Below are 19,439 nucleotides of genomic sequence, written 5' to 3' on the forward strand. Positions count from 1 at the left end.
AACGGGGCTTTGGGTATGGCCCTTGTGGGGACGCAACAGCTTAGTTCATTCACTGGGAGTTTGCATTTACGAGCTCGTCCATCATCATATTTTTACTCTGCTCTACTTACCGTCTGCAGGTGCACTGCCGGCTAAGCCAGACAGACACACACACACAGAGGAGCAATACTTTTGCTTTACCACCCCATCTCCTATATCCTCTCCTCTCATTCATTTAGATATTCTGCATAACATGTTGTTTTTTTGTCCTACTGTCCTATTTACATTCCTTTAGAGTAAAGAAAAAGTTTACTACACCATAGCTAAAGTTAGCTAAAGCTTGGCTCACTTTCCTCTCCCTGAAAAAATTATCTGAGGAAGTAAGCGAGCACTGCCCTTAACATTATGGATGTGGCAGCAAGGGCAAGGCCCAACAGGAGATATGTGGATAAGGGAGAAGAAAGTGAGAGACATAAACCATTTGGCTAAAACTCAACTAGTCTCTGGAGGAGCATAGCGAATGAAGTGTGAGAAGAGAAGGTGAAAGTTTAGGGAGCCAAATTACACTGGCTGCCCCGGCTCCCCTGCCCTAACTCCCGCTGCTCTTTTCGCCTCCACTGGAGAAAAAGAAAGCTTCTCCTTAATGAGGAGTAGAGCTCACGCAACTCCTGCTTTCAATCACGCTGGCAATTATTTTTTCCTCCCCTAAGCCAGCTGGGCTACCAAAACATTCAGAGGAATGGAAAATGATTTTGCTTCGGCTCCCACTTTCGCTTCCTCTGTCTCCACTTCACCTTCTCCTTGCACGTCCTTCACTGATGTGGCAGGTGGAGCCTCCTCTCTGAGCTTTGAAAGGGAATGAGGATGAGCGCAAATGCACAGAGGGGCCGTGACCGACCGCCCGTGAAGGTCCCAGCATCTGCTCTTTGCGCTTCAATCATCATTCGCGACACCGGTTTTGTGTGAAAGTGTAACAGGACCAGCCAGGGCAAAAGGGGCAGGGACTTAGAGTTTCTTATGCCTGCTGTTCTCCCTGTTAGGTTAAAAATGAACCCTGAAAATGCTGGGGGTTCATACAGAATAAAACTTTACAATTATTTCAACTTCATTACTTTTAGCTAATGTCCACCAGATCTGGCTGCATTAAGCTGCATCTTTGTCTTAGCTGAGCAGAGCACCAGTTGCCATTCAAATGGATCCATTCATCCGTCTTTATGAGTTTTTTTTTTACCCCAAAATGTTATAATTTCATAATAATTTTAGTAATTTTTTTAGCCTGTCTCAGTGTCTTCTGTCTTATCATCATGTTATTGTTATTAATCTCTGGCTCTGATCCACAGTCTGTCTTTTGTCCTGTTTCCCTGAGTCTGGTTCTATTGGAGGTTTCTTCCTGTTAAAAGGGAGTTTTTCGTTCTCACTGACAATTTTTTTTTATACTCAATTTATTTTTATAGCACTAAATTGAAACAGTCACCTAGTTTATATTGGAAGTTAAAGACTCTACAATTATAAAAAACCCAACAATCACACAACCTCCTATGAGCGAGCACTTGGCGACAGTGGGAAGGAAAAACTCCCTGAGAGCAGGTGAGAGGAGGGAGGCAGGACAAAAGATAAATGTCATCCTTATTGAAGTTAGAGTATACACAGCCTTAGTACTTAGTACAGCCCTCAATACAACCTCCATCTCAAACAAGCTGTCTTAGTTAAGGATAGACGTTGGAGGTTATGAGTTTTATCAGAGGCTACCAGGTTCTGAGGTCAACCAGTAGTTAAAGTACTACCCAAAAGCATTTGTTGGCACACTTAAAAGAGTAAAATACAGAAAATGAAAAGTATCTTAGAAAAGAGGCTGGATGATGCTCCACCCCTGAAACATTTCCTGCATACACTACAAGAATGTAGCTCAGCTCGAATGCAGATCCACAATCCAGTGGACATTTGGCTTTAGGTTTACTTTAATGATTTTAAGGGCATCTAAACGAGATCTAAAAACCCTGCTGAAATTTTGCCCAAGGGTCTGTCAAATAGGAGGAAAAAACTCTTAGAATTAACAGGACATAAACAATTCCCTGTCCAAAAACAACTCAAAGACCAAGTTTTCCTCTTTATTTACTCACCTTCCCTTACTCACCATCTCCTTTGTGGGAGGTGGCATTAAAAAGATTAGGATTTTGGCCTGGCAGTTGCTTTTGGACGTGGCCACACTCAAAAACATGAAGGCATACATTTTCGAGGTGGTCTTGTTTTGGGAAATACAGACAAAATAAGGGTCCTTGGTTGTCAGACTGATGGTAAAGAACCCCATAGCACAGCACTATGGGTATCCTGTGACCGTGTGGGTGAGGGCAGGTTGGGTTTGATTGGATATGTGACGTATGGTTCTGGAACAAAAAGGGCCTAAAGTTTCTCAGAAGCTGGTGATCATGTGAGGGTGTCCTGAGTAAGCTGTGAGGTGGAAGGGATGCCGTGTCGACTACTCTCATGAAAAGGAGGCCTGACAATGAATCTGAAAACAATACGAGGCACTGCTCTGGCTTTGATTCATTGGTGTGATGGCTGCTGGATCGCTTCTCAATGTATCTGAAGGCTCTGTCAGACATTTACAGCTGATTGGAATAGTGGGATAAGGAGTGTGAATTGATATGGATGGAAGTAAAGGATGAGATGTAGGGATTAAAGTGGACTTAAAAGTTTGGAATGGGAATGGCTGTGAAGGGAAGAGCAGGACACGGGACGTAAAAGCAGCTACGATGCATTTTAAAGGTCGGAGGGAAATAAGTAACACAGTTATGGGGCAGGTGTTTGGGTGGATGTGGTGGCTGCTTTTATGCCCCTATCCTTCATGGTGAATGGTTCAGTAATAAACCTTGAGACTCAGCGTCTGCCAGAAAAAAATATGTCAACCGTCATTGTCAAGGACCGGATGTCCATTTTTGATATCCAGCAAACACTGAGTCTAAAAAAAAAGAAAAATAAAGATTGTCAATATGAATAGTTACAGTCAAAAAAAGATTTAAGTGGAATTCCTGAATGCTCTGCTGTCCTGCTTAGAACATCAAAAGAGACAGGAAGCGACACAGTGGTGAGAAAAAGACAAAAACAGCGAAGGACGGAATTCGCATCAGATTTGAGAGCAGCGCAGAGGAACAGCAGAGCAAACTGAAAAGTCCAGAGGAGAAGAGGTAAATAAGAAAACATGACATCGTTCAAAATGACAGGGCATGGTAACACCCACTCGTGCCAGCACTCTTTAACACACCCACACTGACACACATTGTGCTGGTTCACATAGTAGACCGACACACCTTTCTGAGTCATACTTGAGCAGGATGGACCAATTGAAATGGGGGACTGAATGGTGAATGCAAGCAATTGGACAGAGTGAGTGGAAGGCGGAATAACAGGGAAAACGGTGAGAACAAGATACAGGACGGATGGGAAGCTTTATAACAGCATAATGACTGCGTTTAACCCTTCTTCCTTTACCTGCATTTGTGTTTATGTTGAGAGCGACAATATGCACAACAGCAAGACCTTGATTTTAATGTCTTCACCCTTTCTTGGGCGAAGGCTGGACTTGATATTTGATGCCAACTTTTTGTCTTTGTCTACACTTTCAGATAATATTTTGCGTTACAACCACTCATCATACAGCTGTAAACCACACAAAAGGCATCTCCATAACAGATCTGCAATACTTGCTAAAGACTGATACATACTTTAAGACAAGCTCTAATCTACTTTTAAGAACAGAAAGAAAAAGGTACCATATGAAACGTCCGAGTAAGCTTTTACAACAATGCACTAGACATTGACAGACTGTGATTCCACTTGTTTTATTAGGCTAAAAGCCAAAATTCTCGCATGTTCCTGAATCAACAAGAATGCTAAAATCCTTCAACGCTCCTGCATTTATGTAGAAATATGTGCGCAAAATCTGAAAATGGAAAATAAAGGATTCTCATTGACATTCCAATAGTTTGACTGAGGGATTATCAAGATTGTTACCATCAACGACTACAATCCATTTACTCTGTTTTAGTTTGCAAGAAACGTTTTTCTAATAGGTTTTGGTTCATGAAAACTTGACAAATTTAACATTAATGACCAATCAGTGACATTTCTATCAGCTTCACACAAACTTGCTAAGCTAATATACTAAACAAAGTTGGTGGAGATGGTATATGATACATATTATATTACACTGTATTTATGCTTTGAGTTAATCATCCTGATTTACATCACTAAAAATCAAGGACCACACTGGGCTCTCTTTGGTGCTAAAAAAATTAAAATTATTAGTGCTGTCAGAGTTAATCTCGTTAAAATGACATTAACGGCATAACTGCATTAACACGGCAAATCTCCAGTAGCGAGTTAACGCGGATCAACCCGTGAGTGGGGCTGCACGGCGCTAACGCGTTAACGAGCTAACCGCGCTAATGCGTTGACACTGTGCAGCCCCACGCACGGGGTGATCTGTGTTAACTCGCTAATGGAGATTTTCCACTGACGTCATTTTAACGAGATTATGTAATTAAGTATTTTTTTTTTTTGGGGGGGGGGGGGGAGGGGTACAGCTGGCCTTATTGTATTGTAAGTATTTTACAAGTTTCCTCCTTAGGACACACAATTTGGGGAGAACAATATTTAAATGAATCATAAATGAGTTTGCAGCAGGTAATTTACAGAAAATTGTTTCAAAATAATAATGCAAGAAAAAAAAACAGTTGCCAGAAGGATTTGTTATCAGAACAAGCACGTAATAACTGCAGATGGGTAACTCAAAGCTATGAGTGCTGTGCCAAGGCTGGCTCTACCCTGCAGCTCTTTACTGAGTCTTGACACTGAATATCTGTGCTGCTTTTGATAGACTGCACTGGTCTCTGCATTGTTAGCAGATCACCTGCAGAACTCAAGAAGTTATGCTAACTTGCCCCACTTAGTACAATAAATCAGAAAATGTAGTGAATATTTTACCACCAAGTAGCCCATAACTGCACAAAAGTGGAAAAATGTCACAAATATATTTCGTCAAACGATGTTGTTTGACTCGGCCAAACATAACAATGAGCACGTGCAGCTCATGACACAGCTTTTGGCGTGTGTTTCTGCTTGACTACACCGCACACGAAGAAGTGTTTCTTCTTGACTACACCGCACACACACACACAATGGTTAAGACACAGCTTTTAGTTATGGCCCTCTGCATAAATAACTCTCCCCAGGAGAAATAAGAAAGAAAAAAAAAATCTGCCTCATGTCTCTTTCATCACTACATTCGGTGCAGCAGGGCAGCGCTACGATATTAGGCTGTCTGCCCACTCTGCTCCATGCTGCTCTCTTTTTGACATTTCTGCAGATAAAATATTCATGGAGAAAGTTTCCAACATGAAACATTCATAGTGAGTGTTGTTGGCGCATTCCCCCCCCTGCAGCTCCCACAAACTACTTACAGCTTTTCAGTCAACCTATGTAATTACTACAGGCTCTGTCAGAATAGTTGAAGCATTTATTAAAGTTAAAACGCTGCCTTCTGTGCAAATGAATGAACTTCATTAGTCATTCGATGCTTTTTGATGTTTGAGTTTGCATTCTCGCTTTTTTCAGTACATATCAATCATCCCTCATTCACACCACCACAAGCAGAGATTAATGAATATATGTAATATTGCACCAAAACAAATTAGCTTCATTCACTGCATGAGGTAACTTCAAAACATATTATTACAGTTTAGGATACTGTTCTAGGTAACACAGCGTCCAGTTGCTGCTAACCGCCAAAAGTTATGAAAGATTCATCGCATTTAACACTTCACTAAACACTGCTACTTACACCTTGTGGCATCAAACTTTTACACCCCTGAGGTGAATCTCTGGGATTTCTTGCCTGTCTCTCACTTCCTTCCCCCACATCCTGCTCCCCTCTGAGACTTTTTTTTTGTTGCCTCTCTTCCTTCTCCCATTCACCCTCTCCCTAAAGTGCTGCAGTTATTAATTACATTTCTACAGCGATGGAATAGAAAGGAAGAAAGAAAGAAAGAGGGGCGATGTGAAACTTCTGTTCGATTCATCTCTGTTAGCGCTGACCCAGATACAGCTATGGATTGGCACCGGCTGGCTTTGTGTGGCTCCTTGTGTATATGTGTATGCGCGCCAAGCTAATAGATGAAGAAAGCTATTCATGGAATGTCAAGCTTCTTTGTGTACCCACGCTAATGTTTTTTGGATGTCACAGTGTATGTTTTTGGTGCCAGGGGAACCAACGTGAGAGGGGATGATCCCATTATCCTTGTGTTCTTGTTAACTGCTGGACGTGTGTCGACAGCAAAGATTAGCAGCGTGGCATAAGAATAAACTACCCAACTTAACATGGTGAAGTTTTATAACTCGACATGAAGAATACAACAGTCATATTGTCCACATCAACCGCCTGCGCAGTTATCTGCAGCGCTGTGGCCACACTTTTTGCAAATAGAGAAACCGTTATATATGTGGGGAAGCAATGAAGCCCTGTCAAGTTTTCCCTTGAGTTTAAAAACTTCCTCTGTGTGATGCTAAGCAAAATGTGTCTTTATAGTTGGTGTCAGAAGTTTAAAAAGCTGGAAAACTTTGTGAACCTTGATATACATTTACATGCATTTGGAGCTCAGTGAAAAAAAGCCTAAGAACTCGGACGGACGGGTTTATGTCTGACAATAAAGACACCGGCCTTTAAGGTGTCACGGATAAATACAACAGAATACAACCAGTACCGGTACAAAAAAAGGAAGATTCATTTATAACACACAGGAAAAGACCAACGGAAACCGAGTTAACGATAAAAACGCTAAAGAAAATAACAATAACGATTGGTCCGGTACCAAATGACTCACGGACCGGTACCGCTCCATGGCCTGGGGTTTAGAGACCGCTGCAGTAGAGCATACTAATTACATTGGGTTTATTTTTATCACTTATTACTATATGTGACTTAAATTTATACAAAAAAATAAACATGAAATTCATTAATCTACATGGGGAAATATGAGCTTATTATAGGAATGTACGAGTGTTCACTATTCCGTCTTTAAGCGATGACGTGATGAACCCTGCTTACGGGCCCAAACTACCCTGTGTTTAATAAGGCTGTTGTGCTTTTAACATGTTTTAATGCTTTGTATCTTGTTCTATTTAATCTCAAAAAGCCCCTAAAAACAGTCAGTGATCACTGTCGGCCTCTCTCGGTTTTTATTACCGCTGTTCATTTTAAAGCTCAGTTATTAAAACCCTACGATGTAACTACAGCCCAGCACATGCAGCAGTATATTAATGACTAACCTCGTATTGTGGATGCATTATCTCAGTTGTTCTCCTGACTGAAGTTTGGTCCGTTTACAGCATCCTGCCATGTGATTGCATTTGTCCTTAACCATCGGGAACGTTAACTTTTATCGAGTGGAAAAAAGTTAGCGTTCATCCTCCAGTTTCACTGTTTATATTATGCTAACATAGCTGTGTCGCTAGCCACCACGTAGCACATCATTATATACTGGCTAGCCAAACTTCATTAACCCTACAAACATCACTGCTGTTTAGTTTCTTGTCTTCATTTATGTTGGAAGTGATAGCAGAGCTGTACGTCTTAATTTGTTTCATAAATCCCTCAGTCAGAACATGGTGTGTTTCATTTAGGTGGAAACTAGCGAGCTAACTTCCTGCTAACTTCTAACTCCGTTAAATTTAATAAATTCCGTTTTCATGGATGCCTGGATGTTAAACTTAATTGTTACACCTGGTAGAGCATCCACACTGATCATTTTATTAAAGATGACGGAATTTAGACAGTTTTTCAACTCAGTTATCCCGCAGTGATCTTTTGACTTTGGGACCTGCAGCGGAGTTTGGGCCCAGACTCTTGCTGTGTCCCAATTCGGGGTATGCACGCTTGAAGTACGCATTTTAAGTGCGGTTACGTCACCGCCACGCGACGACGGCTGTCCCAATTCGAAGTGTACTTCAAATGCATACTCCAAATGCGCCGTCGATTTCCCCAAATATCAAGCGTGGTCCGGTGCACGCTTCGTGGTCCCATATATCCCACAATTCATAGCGCGGCGGTGGGTGTGGATAATTTTGCCGCAAAATACGGCAGAAGGGAGCGGCCGAAAAGTGAACTGTCAAAAGTAAGTACTGAATATGACGTCACTTATTCATGTGCGAATGTTTAATAACGAAGAACATTAAAACATTGCTGTTGGCCACATGTCGGCAAAGTTGTGAGACACTAGTGATGTTTGTACTTTCAGCATTAACTTGGTTTTAAAGCCTCTACTTGTAAATATACATATAGTCGACCTTAATCTTACAGAGAATCTGATGATTTTATGGATAATTAAAGTCAGTCATATATCCACAAACACAACAAGCTGAAAGTCAGTGATATATATATATATATATATATATATATATATATATATATAATCTGACAATACTATAATATTGGCCATATTATATTTACATTACCATAGTGAGATGACTTTAGTCTCATGAACAACATTAACTAATTATTATTTACTAGCTACTCTTAAATGACTGTTCAGTACAGAAATGAAGCCCAACAATCATGTTTTACAGTCCTGTGGTCTCAGCCTCAGATACTCAACTAATCAAAGTGATGTCATGACAAAAATGAATGACCAACAAAACAATTTTCTCCTTCATTTCTGTCAAACAAAGCTGTATGTAACGTGTCTCGCGGTTAGTATCATGGTTGCTAGGCAACCTGAACAGCGCGACGAAGCATATACCGTCCCATTTCACAAGCCTCTCACTTCCGCACTTCCCGTACTTATAGTACGCACCGTCCGTAGTACGCGTACTTCAAGCGTGCATACCCCGAATTGGGACACAGCAAGAGTGTTGCCAACTCCTCAGTAAGGAAAATCGCTATTGGCTGTCCTAAAAGTCGCTAAATGACGTCATCGGCTAATTTGCATAATTGGTCATGCTAATGTAATTGTAACCTACATTGTTGGAGAGAGAAATAACATCGTGGAAGAGACATAAAGTCAGTAAAAAACGTCCTAAATGCATTTAGAATTTATTTAGAACTACAAATTAAATTTCTTTTAGCAATTATTGTTTTTTTAATGTCACAATTCCAACCCTGCTCCTTTACCCGGGCTTGGACCAGCAAAAGTGACCCGAAATTGGCACTCTGGTGGAGTTACTTTGTGTGTGAGAGTGTGTGTTTATTAGTAGTTTTAAACCTGATCCACAAAACAGCATAAGAGTAAAAGAAGAACTGACTTCGTTACAGTCAGTGCGGGAGCAGCGGCTTCGCTCATGCGCGATTCATTTGCAGTTCGGACGCACAGGTGTGAACATCTCCTGCCCTGATAGCAGCTGGGGGAGGACTATCCTCCGCCTGTGAGCGCTTTGGCACGGGTGAGGTGCTCAAGGCAGCACCGCTGCTTGTTGAGAGTAAGAGCGATACGCGTTTTCACGTCAAAAAGACGTCATAAATAAGTCTCCAATAACACCAGAAAAAGTCGCCAGATTTGTCGCTAGTCGCTTTTTAGAAAAAAAGTCGCTAAGGGGCTCTGAAAACTCGCTAAATATAGCGACAAAGTCGCTAAGTTGGCAACACTGCCCAGACATAGCTAATGACGTCAGATTTAAAGACTGGATAACACAAAACTACTGGGCCACCAACACATCACACCCACAGGAGCTGCTTACCATGGAAAACCATGCAGTGATGCTCCTGTTTTTATGCTGATGTTAACACAGTTGATTGAGGGACAACAAGGTTATTATGGTTAAGTAACACAAAACTAAAAATTACAACTAGATATGAACATTTTTTTTCGTTAACTAAAATGACAATTTTTTAGGCAATCTGCTGCTAATGACATTGCATTTAGTTCACAGGATATATTAATAATAATAATAATAATAATAATAATAATAATATTAATCTGCCATGTCCCACAACACAAAGGTTAGTGGATAAACAGCATGAAAGTGTTGTTGTTGGGCTCAGAGTAGGAGGCTGATTTACAGAAAAGTATCAGCTGGCAATCAGCTCTTAAATATGCCAGTTTCCACAGCAACGTGAGACCACCAACAGAGATGGAAACGGCTCAAAACATATGTGGTCAGTGTTAAAATCATGCAATCCTATATCAAAAAGATAAAGTTGCAAAAAGGGACAGCTGTTAAACCTAACAGATAAACAGCAGAGAGTCAATGTGAAGGTATGTTTGTGTGCGACTGTTTGCAGTATTCTGGGTTTATATTACGCTGTCCTGCACTTGTATTTCTTGATCAGCTCACTGTTTGGGGTGAGATGTGATGACAAGTGTGTTATGATAGAGTGAATTCATGTGGGGGCTGACCCAGCCAGAGCTGCTTGGGATACAGCGCGATCTGTTCGGCGTGTTTGGGAAGCCGAGGGCCATCTGTTAACACGACAGAACCACGGTTCCCTCAGACTTGACTTATAGCCGGAGTATGGTGTGCGCGCACACACACACACACACACACACACACGAACACACAAACACATGCAAATTAAAAGTACGACTTTAAATTCTAGTCATAAACAGTTAGCATGTCATCACCTTACAAATTCACAACACATTCACCTTCAAATATTCAAATATACTGCAGCTTTCAAAGCTTTTCTCTAAACCGTGCCCGTTACTTTCCTCTCTGCCCCTAATTACAACTTTTATTCTCTGTTTAGCCTCACAGAACTATACTTACACTGCACGGTCCATATTATGTGTATGTAAACACACTCAAATAATGCTAGAAACAGATACTACAACAGAACAAGAAAATTATTGTTTCATTAAAGATATCCGTGTTCTACAAACTTACTGTGGATTTTACAATGATGCCTCTATAAGGATACATCTTTTTTGTCATTACTCTTATTTCAGCCATCATTACAGTTTGGTACATCACTTTTATATCACTTTAATATTTTTTCAAGATGTCCAAGACTTTTAGCACCTCTGGTATCAGTTTAAACATCCTGTTTTAAAAGCCACCCGAAAGCCATGACAACAATACCCCATCATCCTTAAGACTGAGGGGTAAAAACGTCATCAAACTTCATCTAAGAGGAAGCGAATGCTGTGCTGCGCCGTCTTTTTCGCAAACATTTGTGTTTGCGCGTGCGCAGTGTGAGAAACTGCGGTGACACCCTCACGACGGTCGCGAGCCTCACGACCAAGCGATTGATGATCGAGAGCTGGTCGTGAGGTGTTAATTGCTTCTCGTTACCCCACGTATACTACACGATGCACGACGCATGATGAAGGCCAAAATCGGGCCGATCGCCAAAACGGTCGCACGACTCAAAAATCGGCTCAAAATGGGCCAAAAATCGCACAGTGTGAGCCCGGCATGTCTTGGGCTTTGTTTCATAGTTTCTGTTCTAATTGTTTAGCTTTTACTTTGTAACTCTATGATTTGGTTTGACCGCTTCCTTACAACTTCTGTGCAGTATAAGAAGGTAGCGTTTTGGTTCCTTGGTATAAAATATACATTTTAAACTGTATTACAGCAGTATTTTTGGTAGCTCTATTACATGTACGGTGGTAATGAAATGTAGCTATCTGGCTACTTCGAAGTATGGAATACAGATAACGAGCAGATCTGCAGAATTAACCAAGCAGTGCAGTGAAATTATGCTGATTTCCTTTGCAACCATACAATTTATTTTGAAAGTTTAATTCCTCTCAGTTTTAGACTTTCTACACTAATTTGACAACACGATGGGGTCTGGGAACTTGGGCCTTTCTTCTCAGGTCCACAAGCTTCAAATTGTTACTGTAAAAGACATTATAGAGTTTTTTTTATAGAGTAACTGTGACTACATTTAATACCATGGCTGCATATTCACAACCAACAGCCTATAGACTCAGGCATCAACACTAAGAGCATCATTACCCTGATGCAAGCCGCTGTGTGTCAAAAGATCCAGAACGCTATCATTGTGGTAGCTCCTCGAGAGGGAGGAAGCAGCATGCAGCTATATTTACAATTTGCTGCATACACCATGCAGTGCACTGTAGCTTCACTTGATGTGTCTGCCACAGCCAGCTGACTGTGACTCAACACAACAAGTCAACTCCAACAACAGGGCAGAGTTTCAAATTTAGCCTTAGGTGTTCCTGCGCTCGCTCTCTGCATGTCACAATGCATCGCCACTTCTTCAGCGTGCACCTGTCTGTGCTTACATCACTGCATTATTACAGCCTGATACAGTGTTTGTGTAACTCTGCCACCTCCTCCACCCACGTGCATATCTTCTCCTCCCTGCATCATCAGTGGAAATCTTAATGCACCTCCTTGATCACCTCTTTTCCTCTCTCTTTGTTCCACTCCTCCATCGAGTCTCTAAAAATGATAACGACCCCACACGCGTGGAGTGTGCTGGACACCTCAAATACACATACACAGTGTGCAGGCGTGGTTTTTCTGTGGGACCTTTGTGTTTGTGTCAGTACTGTAATTACCTTTTGGATAAAACTACCTAAATGTTACAAGGCAAAAAAGGATCAACAGAGAAGCTGTGGGGGTCAGACATTCATCCACACTGAGAGGAGGGGGGGGGGGGGGGGGGGATTTGAGGATGAGATAGCTGCTCCTGCATATTTCACAACCTGTTTTGCAGCCATCTGCTCCCCGACACACTCAGATGCACACAAGAATACAAAGCAACACAGCCGAGTCTACCTTCCAGGAACGTGCCGCAAATTAACAGACACCACTCCCGCTTACCTGCTGTAAGTAAACCGAGGCGATGATGGGACCATCGGGATATAGCTAAGCCTACTCACACAAACTCACAAGATCTCAGCAGCTTCCATCTTTCATAACAATACCTTTAGCAGATTTCCATGGAAACTACTTGTGACAATTCAGGCAGTGGTCACACCACCCCAGGATGACCTTTTATGCCCAACAAGAGGCAGCTGCTGTGAACAAACCTGCTGTGGTCTCAGCTAATCACAACTCATACCGATGCAACCTTTGCACACGGTGTTTCCCAGTGAATCGGACATTCTTTTATTCTATTTGAGATCATGATTTAATAACGATGCACACGTGAAATAGACCAAAGGAACAGTTTAAACCTTTGAGCAAAACAAGCTGGAGCTGATTTCAGTTTGCTGCAGTTTAATATAGCAACATCTACACATTCTGATTCAGGATGTTCTAAATGAAGATTTCTAAACTAAGCAAAGATTCAGGGACCAAATAACAGAAATTTCTTGAATGAATCTCTGTGGCCTTTTAATAGAGGCTGGTAAAGCCTTAATAGATGATTTTACCTGCACCTTTTTGGTACCAATCTATAGTGACAGCAGTGAGCTGAAGTTACAAGACACAATGCAAGAGAGAGAAATCCAACACATTATTAAAGTTTAACAAATAATTCTGAGTAATCAAAACTGGTCTTTAGCTTCTTTCCTATTGGTTTTGATAGGTCGGTAACTTTTCTGGTCAGTACCGAATACGTTTGCCAGAACTTGTTACTAAATGGTAAACGGTGTAAAACAAAAAAGGATCGGTATTATCATCTAGTGTTGTCGCTGCTTGCGGTACTAGAATTTCAAACTTGATGCTGAAATACTGAGTGCAGTTTTTGATACCAGCGGGGGAAACTGAGAAAATTAAAAGACTTTTTTATTAAACATCAAGATTAGAAAAATTCAAGCCCGGTTTATTTGATGTGCTTACTACGGAGCCCTGCAACGGACATCTCGCAAAAGTCCATCTTTTTTTTGTCTTTCTCCAACGTCCCTTGCGGGGCTCCGTAGCTTACCATATTTTGTTGCTGATCAATAAGAGTTGGCATGGCAACTTGTAAACTATGATTCTTATAAGTGTGGTGTGTGTTGTTATCATATAAAAGTATTGCAGGAAGATTTCAAATGTCATGTTACATTTGAGCTCTGACGTTTCCTTCACTAAATTCAGTAGGCTGATTTGAAAGTCAAAGTAATAAAAATGTTACACAGAGCTATTTGAAACTATTTTTCTTACTGCCATTGTTTGTACTGACAATATATAGGCATACAGGGAATGATATATGACCTCTCCTCAAGATCAATTAAGGTCAAACCTTCATTAAAATGTCTTTTATCTTTAAAATTCTGCTTAAAATCCAGCTGCCTTTGTTTGTATTGGCAAAATGTAGGAAAAGATCTGGTATATGGGGATTCTTAACATCACATTATAGTTTACAGCTAAGATCAGGTCACATTTGACCTCTGACCTCACTTTTACATTTCACATCTACCTTTCTTTCAAGTCGACCCCAAAATGTGTTCTATCTTTAAATAAAGTATGAAGAGAAAGAGAATGAGCTGCCTAGTTAGAAATGTACTGTTGATATTTTAAATCAAGCTCAAGTTATTCATGTTGTCACAGTCCCGGGTCGTATGACCCAGCGCTTTGTGTTTTCTTGTACTTTGATATTCATTGTTTATAGTTAGTACTTTTAGATCCTGGGTTCCTTAGTTGTAGTCATTCATTGTTTAGCAGGTCTCCTTTGGGCCATCTTCCCATGCGTTACAGTTCCCCTTGTTGTTTATTGTGTCTTATCTGTCATGTTTCTGGTCTGCCTGGTTAATGCTGTCATGCCTGTGTCTTGTCATGTTTTCCTGTTTATTTTGAAAGTCCAGTTTCCATGTCTTTGTGTTTTAGTTTACATTTCCTGCGCATCATTATGTTCATCCTAGTCAGCTGTGTCTCCACTTCCCCTGATCACCTCATGTGTGTATTTAAGTCATGTGTCTCTTACTGTTCATTGTTGGGACGTCTGCCAATTTCCCTCATATCATCTAGTCACAGTCCCAGTCACAGTCTGAGTCATACTCATAGTTTTACCTTTTGTTATCATAGTCAGTTATAGTTTCTCATAGTTATTCTTGGTGTTTCATAGTTTCATGTTGTCAGCTGAAATAAAGGCTCGCCTTCTGTTTGCAAACCAGCTCCTTCCTCCAGTGTCTGCTTTAGGGTCTGCTCTAACAAACACACCGGCACACCTCGCCGTGACACATGTCCAGTTATTTACAAATCAGTACCTATTATCCGTGACCTACTCCCACATAATGCTGGTGTCATCAAAGTAAACATCTGTCACGCTACGCTTATCTGAGTTTAGCTGCACTAAACCAAGAAAACAAAAGATTGCTGAGAAGTCAAAGTCAAAGTAGAGCTGCTTATCTTGGCCGGTTTTACTAACTTCATGACTCCACTTATCAGCTGATCACTTTCATTCAGAGTAAAATATCGAACAAAGTGTTTATAGTCTTGTTTGAATCCAAGATGATGAATGACTAGCGAGTGTGGTAGTGACTTTTCGTCTAGAGCCACCGACAGCTCAATTTTACTTACTTAAACTTCTATGTTAACGTTTGTTTACTATAGTGATGTCGAGAAGTTTCCTCCAGTACCACCTTGAGGTTTGTGTTTCAATCAAACAGTAAACTAAATAATATAAATGTCAAATACTGCGTTTATTGAATCTACGTATGTTAGCATGCTGACAATAAGAGTTAGCTTAAAGCACAGCTATGCTAAAGTATACTTTTATGCCCATTACAACATTTATGTTCTCAGTTTGTAACACTTTCTTCTAAAAATGTCACCACGCTTTCAAATGACAAAATGGCTTTGGTGCTGAGGAAAAATATTATTGTAACTAAAAGAAAAGAGCATCATAAGCATATACTGAGAGAATTACACCACGTCTGTCTGGAAAACACTAAAGGAAACTCTGGAATTCTTATGTGGAAACATCTTTTTCCCTTCTCTCCCTCTCGCCACCTGAGTTTCCCTGCTAATTTAATTTTACACCAAAGTCTTCCTTTCTTGTGGTGTTGGTGGTGCAGCAGCAGCGGTGCGGTGCTGTGAACAGTGGATGGATCACGAGCGGTGTGGAAGAGCTGTGAAAGACAAAGGCACGACAGAGAAAACAGGTAACAGCATGTCCAGCGGACTGAGAGCTGATGGGAGAGAGGCAGGGGGGCGGGGACGCAAGATGGGGCCCTACCTCCCGTGATCATTGAACTTATTAACCCTAGCCACCGTTAATGGGTGGTCGTGGTCGGTGGCGGTGTGGGGTTTTAAAAAGGGACACACAGAACATGCTGGAAACTCTGTACCTTTCAGTGTGCCGTCAGAGAGGGCCCAACTCACCCCCGGAACCAATAAATCTAGAGGAATGAGAGCGTGTTAGTCAGGCAGAGGCCGAAGAAAGCGAGAAAGGAAAGATGGCTGAAAGTTAGAGACAGAAGAGAGTCAAAGAGATAGAAAGAGGGAAAGAGGGATGGAGTAAGGCTTAGAAGGTAGCGATGAAAGGTTAAGCTGGTTTGTGTGCCTATGGTTATTTTCGTCTTTCCAGAGATTCTGAGTCCAGTTCTTTGGATGAAAAACGTTCACATGTCACAAACCAAAGGTGTCAAAAACACCCGCTTTACAAATTGTCGAGTTACAACTGCAACTGTTATGAGCAACTTTTCATTTTCGTATTGCCGTTTTACTAAGGAATCAACATCTTGCCCTTTAGGCACCCTAAAGACCAAAACAAAAAAAGCATCCTGGCAAAAAATACTGAGCCAGAAATTAAGAAGAGAACCGTTTCAATGAGAAAAAATCAGAGAAGGAGAAAAAAAAGCAGGGAAAGAAACTCAGAGATGTGGAAGAAGACGAGTTAAAGGGCCTCTTAACATATACTGTGTGTACACGTAGACTGTGTGTGACAGGGTCGAGGTGAGTTTCTTGATTGGATGAGATAGCCTTGGCGGACACCTCCTGTAAAAGCAAGATCAATTTCCATCTGTATTTCTCAAGAGCTCGACGGAAACATTCCGGTTATCAAATAAAATTATATATATATAAAAGAAATTAAAAGGTTTGGGTTTTTTGCCTTTTGGCTTTAAAAAAAAAGTGTCCACTGCTCCTTGTACAAAATATAGACATATAAAAAAGTGCCTTTGGAATAGGTTCGGCAAAATACTGTACAGGCATGAGTATAGGCCTCAAATTCCCAAGAAGGGTAATGCTAGCAGAAGCTAGCACTGTTTTGTGGGGTGTAGGAGGCAGTGGAAAGTAAAATAGGTAAAAAGAAAAAAAAAAAAGCAGTTTGTCATCAACTCCTATACAGCCGGAGGTGAGGGTGGGACAGGTGTGAAATTAGCTCTAACTCCTTCGCAAATCTCACAAGCTACAGGTGAAACTCTTCCTCCTTTTCTTCCAGATTTTGGTCTATCCCTGCTCCTCCGGCTGTACTAAACCGCATGCAGAAGAGAGGAAGGGAGGGGGGGTCATCTCCTTTTCGGCCCACGGTGATGAAATCATTGACTCCCCCTCCCTCTAGCTCTGTATACCCACCATGCAAGCCCCATCTGTCAGCACTCACTGGGCATGCTCCAAGGGGCCATCCCAAGCACGGTGTCTACGGTAGACCAGGCAAGTTAAGGGAGGAGGGAAAGGGTGGCGGCTAACTCCAGCGGTCATCAGTCCTAATTCTGCGAGCCTGCCGATTGCGGGAGCTTTTCTTAACATCCAGCTTGATCAATTATTGCTGGGGTCGAAGAAAAGCCTCCACAGCCTGCAGCAGACTCCACAGAGCCAGAGCAAGTGACCACCAGACTGGATTAAGAATTCTTTCCATTTTACTCACGGTAAAAGGGAAAGAGGATGGTCGAAGGAAAGGGAGTTCTACCACAGAGTAGCAACTATATTTGATACTAGCTCACTAATTGCGTTTTTCCGTATTCGGCCAAATCAAATTAAAAAGCAAAAAGGAAAAAAAAAAGGCTCAAGCTCGAATCAAGCAGGACTCAGAAAGATGTGGAAAGACTACCGACCAGCCAGCTCCTTCTCCTTACTCCGTCTCTTTTTCTCCATGCGTTTCAGTCTCTTCTCCTCCCTGCGTTTGGCCTCCTCGGCCTCCTGGTGGCGCCGGCATTTATGGAAGTTCTCCACCACCACGCCTACAAACATGTTGAGCACGAAGAAGGCGACGATCAGGAGGAAGGAGATGAAGTAGAGCAACATCCATGGGTTGTAGTTCATTACGGGCTGAAAAACAACAGAAAAATCAGGAAGGAGGTTAATTCAGGCTGGCTGCAAACACAGGTCAGACACAATCAGGTTAGATCAGCTGATGTTGATGCCCGCCAACGTCAGCTGATGGCCCAGGTAATGTCCTTCCACACATCTGTGGAAGGACACAGATGTGTGGAAGGACTGACAAAGCTGCTTTACCTTACTCACAAGTGCTTTGTAGCTGCAACCTGCTTTGCAACCTCCTCCTTTAATACTGTATCTGACATCTTCAGTGTCTTATTCTATTGTCTGTTCTGTGCAGGGCTCTTGCTGCAGACAGAAACATCTTCTTTTAGCTCTATGTGGAAGATTTTTTTACATTAAGAAGTCTTCATCACTCATTCTAAGTAATGACTGCCTGCCAGGTACGGCTGTATTAGACGTAACACAGAAATTATATTGAACAGCCAAGGGACTTGCCAACATTTTGTGTGCGCAATTTAACATTTACCTGTTGGTCAACTCCCACAGCATCAAGCCCATCGTACATAATGTCGACCCATCCATCTTTTGACGCCAGCACAAAGAGAGACATCAAGGCCTGAGCAAGGACGAGAGGGTTGAAACGTAAACACAGACTAAAGTTAAAAACAGTTGAAAAACGTGATCAGCATCATCAGTTTTTTTTTATTCATGCGTCTGTCCATCAGGAATCTTGACATTTCGAATGTCTTACTTGTCCTAGGTTGTCAAAGTTGTACTTGTGTCTGACCCACTTATAGCTGGCTTGCACGCAGTCTGACTTATTGGTGATGTTCCTTACATCCTCTCCGTGACAAATGAAGAATTTTCCCTTGAAAAGCTGAGGAGAAAACACACAGACACGCATACATTTGAACCACCACAAAAACACTGTTAAGTTTGTAGGTGACTCTGCTGTGATTGGACTCCAGGTTTTGAAAGCTTTAGTTCATCCCTGAGAGCACATTTATGTATTTCATATTACACGATTTAGCGTGATATGGTACTTTGCCAAAGTGTGTATGCGCTTTACTGAAGCTATAAAAAGCTTCAAAAGCACATCGACACTGAGCGACAACATATGGATCGGTAGCGTTGGGAACACTGGAGGTTGAATTCTGCACTTCATGAGTGAATATTCCAACTGCTGCCTCATGGTGTCATAACAGCCATTAACCCTTTATGACCTTACTTTACTTGGACAGATGGTTAAAGGACATTAATGTCCTGACGGCAGACAAACAGGAGTTGGAACTACACCAAGGCCACAGAGCTTGTTGGTATGGATTGGTCCTTGGGCTGTTAGCCATGAAAACTCATTGCGGCCACATAAGCATACATAAGCGTCCAGGCCTATGAGTTATAAGTCGGAG

At 41.6% G+C, this 19,439-nt stretch overlaps 1 protein-coding gene across 14 annotated transcripts in view; it reads right to left on the bottom strand.

The window, feature by feature from the left end:
- Nucleotides 1-19,439, bottom strand: part of cacna1g (calcium channel, voltage-dependent, T type, alpha 1G subunit) — a 234,357-nt gene that overhangs the window by 34,116 nt on the left and 180,802 nt on the right. For 9 of the 14 annotated variants that reach the window (XM_085170412.1, XM_085170420.1, XM_085170419.1 and 6 more), the window contains 4 exons: nucleotides 18,782-18,907; nucleotides 18,557-18,646; nucleotides 17,886-18,078; nucleotides 16,158-16,208 (listed from right to left, as the gene is read on the bottom strand). In XM_085170412.1, coding sequence (XP_085026538.1) covers nucleotides 16,158-16,208; nucleotides 17,886-18,078; nucleotides 18,557-18,646; nucleotides 18,782-18,907 — 460 coding nt within the window. Of the gene's footprint in view, nucleotides 1-16,157; nucleotides 16,209-17,864; nucleotides 18,079-18,556; nucleotides 18,647-18,781; nucleotides 18,908-19,439 lie in introns of all 14 variants that reach the window. The other 5 variants (XM_085170416.1, XM_085170415.1, XM_085170424.1 and 2 more) reach the window with 2 other exon arrangements.

The sequence above is a fragment of the Neolamprologus multifasciatus genome, chromosome 8 (assembly GCF_963576455.1).
Source record: "Neolamprologus multifasciatus chromosome 8, fNeoMul1.2, whole genome shotgun sequence".
Lineage (NCBI taxonomy): Eukaryota > Metazoa > Chordata > Actinopteri > Cichliformes > Cichlidae > Neolamprologus > Neolamprologus multifasciatus.